The 6,986-nt window shown below is 40.4% G+C and overlaps 1 protein-coding gene across 1 annotated transcript; it reads right to left on the bottom strand.

Annotated features, from left to right (window-relative positions):
- Positions 1-1,295: 1,295 nt before the first annotated feature.
- On the bottom strand, positions 1,296-4,632 carry apof (apolipoprotein F). The gene is made up of 2 exons (XM_044177525.1): positions 4,023-4,632; positions 1,296-3,435 (listed from the first exon to the last, which is right to left on the bottom strand). The coding sequence occupies exon 2, from the start codon at positions 3,395-3,397 to the stop codon at positions 2,102-2,104; it is 1,296 nt and encodes a 431-aa protein (XP_044033460.1). The 5' UTR covers positions 3,398-3,435; positions 4,023-4,632; the 3' UTR covers positions 1,296-2,101.
- Between the last annotated feature and the right edge of the window lie 2,354 nt (positions 4,633-6,986).

The following is a 6,986-nucleotide window of genomic DNA, read 5'->3' as shown; positions in this document are numbered from 1 at the left end:
TTTTGCTGTTTCCTGCCTACAGCTCAGCACACCTGCTCAGCTTCCCAGAGGTCAGAAAAAACTGTGTCCCGACCTGCCTCTGATAACATCAAAAACAAACATTGTTTTATCTGTGGATAGATGGGAAAACTCCAGAAAGAGATTATTTTCCTTCTAGACAAACAGACATGTTATCGAACATTATTAAATAGATCGTAAACTAGTGTAGCTCTTCTAATGAAATCATATCCCTTTTTCCATTACCAGGAAGCATGCTGTGTGTTCTGTACTGGGCTTATCTGATTAAATAACACCCAGCTTGATCCTTATCTCTTTCCACTACATTTAGAGAGCTAATGTGATGTGTTATACATTCTATGGATTCATCGAGCTGACCTTTTTAGTGAGAAATTAAGAATTGTGGACTTTGATTGAGAAGTGCAGATTTATTTGTTTGGTAAATATGTGTAAAGAGAGCAAAGTTCACAAGACAGCGCTCAGAATCAGAAAAGAGATCATGTATTGCCCATCTGCTGTCATTAATTAGTCAGTACTCTGTTTATGATGATCACCTGGGCTTTTGATCAATAAGCAGCTAACATGTTTTGTTTTGATGAACATAATAAAATTCATCTATCCATTTGAGATGATCTTGATCTTGTTCAGGGTACTGGGGCAGGCAACACTCTCGAAAGGGCACCAGTCTGTCACAAGGCCAACACACACACAACAAGCACATTCAGTTCACTTAACTTGCATGTCTTTGGACTGTAGGAGGAACACTGCATAGAAACAGAGAGACACATTCAACAGAGAGGTCTCAGCCAGATGGGTTCAAATGGGCATCAAATAGGCAAATAGACCATTTTCACAGACATACTGACTAAATAGTAAATAGTGAAAACATTAACAATGGCTCTGTTCTATTCAAGTGTTGCAGTAAACCATGACAATGAGCCAGCATGCATAATACCAGGACCCTGAAACTGAAGCAGCTAAATGGAACTCTGGATAATAATGACAATAATGTCAAAATGTCTTCTGTGAAAAGGCCTATTCAGTGTAACCCACACTTATCACTGTGATTCACTTTAAGTGGTTTGCCCTTTGTACTGTGAATTTAAAACTTATATATAAGGTACCTGAAAAATCTGCACACGATGGCTTGGCCAATATAGAAAATATACGTAGTTTAGCGCACATTAAATAATATTTTCTTGTGGTGTGCATACATTTCTCACTGTTTCATTTACTATAAAACAGTCTTGTTTACAGTACAACCGACATGAGTGTGTGCTAAACTACTACACTGACAGTCACCGTATGCACACGGATTTAATATACAATTTATTGACATTTAAAGAAAAAAAACATTTAAAACAACAACATGTAGTTATCTGTCTGTTGTCCCTGCAATTACACCAGAGGTGAGAATGTGACTCTGACCTGACAAAAAGTTTTGTTGGGAGGGAAGAAAACAACAAGATGAAGGACAGTGAGCAGAAGAAAAGACACTGGGTGGAGGGTAAAATCAAAGTCATGAGGGATTGAAGGTTTAATTTCCTGAGACCAGTTCTTCAAAAGCTGCTGCTTAATATGATAAAAGGTTCAACTATTTTATCCATTATACACAAAAAGAGCTATTTTTCAAAAAGCAAAAAGGCTTACTTTATGACCGTACTTATCTTTATATTTTATTGAGATGGTTTACACTGAATGTGTAATGTAATTAATTTTCACTCTAACTGAATATTCATTAAATTTTAGGTTAGACTGTCTCTCTCAAAAATATACTAATTAACTTAAATTTACAGACTAATTGAAAATCACTGACATCATCTTCAATAAAGAATAATTATTGTGTCAAACTGCGTAAAATGAGTGTGCGCAGTCACACAAACAAAAAAAGCATTTTTCCACTTTCAACTTGTAATACAATAATGTGTAATCTTGTTTTCCAAATAATCTAGATTAAATAAAGTCTGGTAAACCAATTTGTTACTCTTCAGCCATGTCAGTTAACAAACATTGATCCTGTGTCATTGTTTTGAAAAAATTTATAAACTAATAATAACAATGTTTATTGCTAAAGCTTCACAGGCTGATTTATTGATCCTTCAGTCTACTGGATGGTGATGACGCCCTCCTCCCAGCTGAACTGGTTCACCAGCATGTCGTCTTCCTGCTTCATGGAGTTGAGCAGATACCTGACACCAGCTTTCACACCGGTCTTCATACCTGCTCCCAGGGCGTATCCTGCCACCCCGACAGTCCCCCCTGTGGCGACCATGAGAGCATCCGTGCCGAGGTCAACAGCACTGAGGATGGCTCTCTCCTTGGCTGTTTCAGAGCAGTTGACTGAGGCGTAATACACAGCTGTGCCGAGGTTGTAGAGGGTGCTGACCGCAGGGATCCACTCCACCACATTGTACACACGCTCCTCGCTTTTGTTGATACAGCTCCTCTGGGTGCTTCGCTTCATCCGACGACCTGAAGCAGCGGGGATCGCAACGTTCTCCCCTGCGCTGCACTGAAAGATCCAACATTCAGACTCTGTGGATTCAGAGGGCAGGATGCGACTACCTTTCTTAAACACTGCCTGGTACTTCCCAGGTCCACTGCTGGTCACACCAGCACACAGGACTCCCAGTCTCTCGCAGGTGCTCACAGTCTCCTGTAGATCACCTGTGGCTCCTTCCACAGCTGTTCCTACCAGCATGGTTCCATTTACCCTGGTCCAACCCTCACAATGCCCTTCCTGCTTAGAGGTACCTTCTCCCACCACGGCCAGCTGCTGGATGTTAAACATCACAGCATCTATGTGGCACCCTGCTTGATCTCTCTCTGGTGCAGGCGTAGATGCAGACTTGCTCAGCCTCCTCTCTATCAGACCCTCCACCTCCATCAGGAGCTCCTCCGTATCCGCCATTCCTAGCAGGTCGTACAGTTTGAGGACCAGGGTCTGTGCCTCCTGTGGGCAGTCTGCCACCACCAACACGGGCACTAAAGAGAGACCCAGCAACTCCTGGGGCAACATGGAGGATGATGGGTCATCCACGGTGCTGGCAGACAGCAGCTCCTCGCAGCTGCCGTTCCCCTGAATGTGGAGATGAGCTTGAATCTGCCCCCGAAGCTTCGCCCTGAGGACTGATATTATATGTTTGGCAGATAGGACTCTCTCCTCTTTTTGTGCAACCACTGATACAGGACCAGGTTTTTCTGCAGATGGGAGACCAAGCTGGAGTAGGGATCCCAGGAGAGACTGATGATCCTGTTCGGCTTTCTCCTCTACCTCTTCACGGTAGTCAGTTCCTGGAAGCGGCGGGTTCCTCATTGCCAGAGGAGGTGGGACCCTGCACAGAGCCTGTTCATTCAGCAGGAGCTGGATTACAATCAGCCACTTCATCTTGAAGGACATCTTTCCACTCTTGTTAGAGCTTTCCCCCCCCAAAGCCACTGTATTAAACACAGAAGTATAAAGAAAAACAAGCCAACATAACAAATTAATTCTCATTGTATCTACTAAATAAACAATTTCTTTTGCTTAGTTAATCCTGCAGTTGAGGATGTTTATCTTTTACTCTCGTGCAGAGAATGATTGGCAAGTATCAAACCGGTTTTTAATCCAGTCTGCCTGCAAAACAAAGCCCAATGTGGAGTAAAATAAGATCATTACATGAGTGGATATTTTTAAATCTAGAACATTGATGAAAAACAGAGTTTGTCCCTCTATGACTTGAGTTGAGTAAAAAACTATTGCAGTGTCAAAGTTTTCACATTAGGGGAGAGCAGCGGTGAAATATAGTAGGAAAAACATTGGCCCACACTACAAACAACAAGAAAATCTATATTTAAAAATGTTTTTAACATTTTTTAGCAATGCAAGAACGAGCAATGCATCCCAACACGGAGCCTCCACACTGAGCTGAAACATTTATGCATGTCCTCTTTTTCCTGCACTGACTACAACTAAAAATAGAAATGTTGTTCCACCCACAACTTTATAATTTCATTGCATCTTCTGATTCTGTGGAAGCACCTACCTTAATAATATTCAGATCTGGAGTCCAGAGTGTAGCAGTGCGACCAAGATGGCTTCAGCATGTAGGTGTTTTTTGTTTTCCTTTTTTTCTCAAAACATGCATAGCAATCTTCTTTCTCTTTGCCTCCAATGAGAATCTCCTTCTTTACACATGACATCCCACAGCCCTCCCTCTGTCTCATCTGTCTTTCAGCTCCCTCTTCTCTTTGTCCTCATTGCTCAACAGGGAAATCAGGGCTTGAATATTGATTCACGTGGGGAAAGTCCATGTGTTCTAAAGCAGTTTTGTTTGTCTGCTCTGCTATCCTCTCATCCCCCCCGTCCCTCTGCCCCCTCTCTCTCAGTCGGTGGGTTTTGTTTTTGACCCAAATACTTGAAAGGAATCTACCCTCATGCTGTGAGCAAATGTATCTCTTATACAGCCAAGACAAGTGAGGAAAACAGGGGGCTATCTGAGGTGAAGGCTGAACTCATTCACAAAAATAGGATTTGAAATATATACAAGACTCCTCATAATGTATTTTTGTTACAGCAGACCTGATAACTGTCCATGTATTTTTACATGTTAACACATCACTTCCCTGTACTAACTCTATTCAGGAAAGGACTTCTTTTGTTCTCTGAAGCTCCATTCACTCACACTATTGTTGACCATCTCTTTGGCAATCAGAGCACCCAGAATAGCTTGACTTTGCTCTGGAGCATACCGTTGCTGTCCTATGAAAACCATGTATCTCGAAAAAGTAAACTTTTCATGAGCTGAGAAAAACAGTCCTGTTTTCAGATTTGTGACTGTGCATTTTTCAGATAATCCATTGGGTTTATTAATGGGTTATTTATCTCAAAAAGTAGGACAATTATAAACATTGGAACACTTAATCTTTCAGTTTAACTCAAAAAATCTAAATCACCAAAATTGAGGATACGTGGTGATAGCACTGTTGACCTGATATTCACTATGATGATGGATAAGTCTGTGTTAAAATGTAGATCTAGACCTAATCGTCTAATATGTAACACTGAGGAGAATGCAGATTGTGCTTTTCAAGACTAATTCAGGCTTAATTTGAAGATGAAGTGACAATTTTGGTACCCAATAAAAAATAAACACTGTCAGGGTGCAACAGTGTGTTTTTCCACAGAGCCAATTTGTCATAAAAAAAAAAAACGGATGGTCAAATTGTAGTTGTTGCTCTATAAACAATATTCAGTACAAAAGACCACTCTCATTTTATTTAGACCTTCTTCCACTTCCTTTCTACTCTCTCTTTACACACACACACACACACACACACACACTCCCCTCACACAAAAAAAATATAACATGTCACATTTGGTAATTGTGCATAGCTATTCTCATCATCTTTTTGTGATTCTTTTTTTAAGACTATTTTTGGGGCTTTTGCCTTTATTTGGGACAGCTGAAGAGAGTAAGGAAATGTGGAAGAGAGGGTTGGATTTGAACCCAGGACACTGCGGTAAGGACTCAGCCTCATGCATGGGACACACGCTTTTTAATTACTGCTCATGTAACAAATTCCCAGTGTTCTTGAAGACTTTTTGAAGATCCTGTGCAAAAACTGTAAGCAGAAGAGAGAATACCAAGTTTATTTTACATGGTATGCTTTATATGTCCTTGTTGACTCAGTTACCACATTTGTTGCTTAGCTTTCAGTTCTGCTATTTTACAGTCAGATACAGCAAACCAATTTCCTAAATCTGTTCACTTCTGTCTCCTCTTATTCACTTCCCTCTTTTCCTCTTCTCTGTTCCTCCAAAATGAGAAAGGAAGGAAAGGAAAAGAGGAGGAGGAATCTATCGCTCTGAGTGACTCGTCTTTCTCTAGTGGTTTTGAGGAGGGGGAGATGCTGCTCCTCCACTGTCCCCTGCTGGAGACGGAGGAAGTGATCTAACGGGAAAAGGAGGCCTGATCAGCAGCTGGCCTCAGCTGGTTCTCACCTGTTTCATTCAGGGAGCCTGGATATAGGACAGCAGCCCACTGGGTTTCAACAAGTTAACAATCTAAAAAATCAGACATCTTGCAGGTGTGTGATTCATAAAGTATGGTCGTTAACTGGAGCACTGTTTACACAGTAATTTCTGTAGGGAACTGAGTAGAATTGACACTGGCTGATAGGAATAACTGCGACTTTCATGCAAAACTATCTTTTAAATTGACAAACAACATATGTGTTCATGGCACAATTCAAATGGGATAAAAAAATGATTTGTCTCTCGTCACTGACTACCATACATATTTTTTTCTGAAATGAGGTCCCATGGGGGACACTGAATGGGAGGGACTTCGCCTCTCTATTATTTTGATTTATTGAGGTTTTTAACCTATCATTGTATCCTCTATGAAAAGGTAGGATAGCGATCACTTACCACTCGAAGGTTCTTTTTTTATTTACAAAGCCAAATAATCCTAAATAAGCTACCAATTTATTTATCATCACTTTTATACCGTACTCGTTCACAAGAATGCATTACCCTGGATATCCCATTTGTGAATATCGAACTGGGAAAAACTGCATTCAACTTTTATGCTCCTTATAGATGGAGTAAGCTTCAGGACTCCCTTAAGTTAGACAAACTTTTAACCTTAGAACAGTTTAAGTGTTTGTTCAACAATGTTTTATATAATGAATGCTCCTGTTTTTCTTAATGTCCCGGCTATGTCCCGGTGTAATGTACTTGTTTTACTGTCTTTCTCTTGTGTTTTTATTTTTGTAAGTCATTTGTCTTGTGTTTGTGTTGAATTTATCCTTTGTATAAAAATGTTGATCCTAGAGAGCTTTGCTCTCAATTAGCGTTCCCCTGATTAAAGGTCCAGTATGTAACATTTAGCAGGAGCTATTGGCAGAAATATAATGTTTAGATATATAGAATACATAGAATATAATATTTATAAGTATGTTTTCATGAGTGTATAATCGCCTGAAAATAAGGATCGTTGTGTTCT

This window comes from Siniperca chuatsi, linkage group LG2 (genome assembly GCF_020085105.1).
Source record: "Siniperca chuatsi isolate FFG_IHB_CAS linkage group LG2, ASM2008510v1, whole genome shotgun sequence".
NCBI classification, from domain to species: Eukaryota; Metazoa; Chordata; class Actinopteri; order Centrarchiformes; family Sinipercidae; genus Siniperca; species Siniperca chuatsi.
This window is presented reverse-complemented; position numbering and strand designations above follow the sequence as displayed.

Excerpts from the sequence above, each read along its gene's own strand:
- apof (XM_044177525.1), bottom strand. The coding sequence starts at position 3,397 with ATGTCCTTCAAGATGAAGTGGCTGATTGTAATCCAGCTCCTGCTGAAT.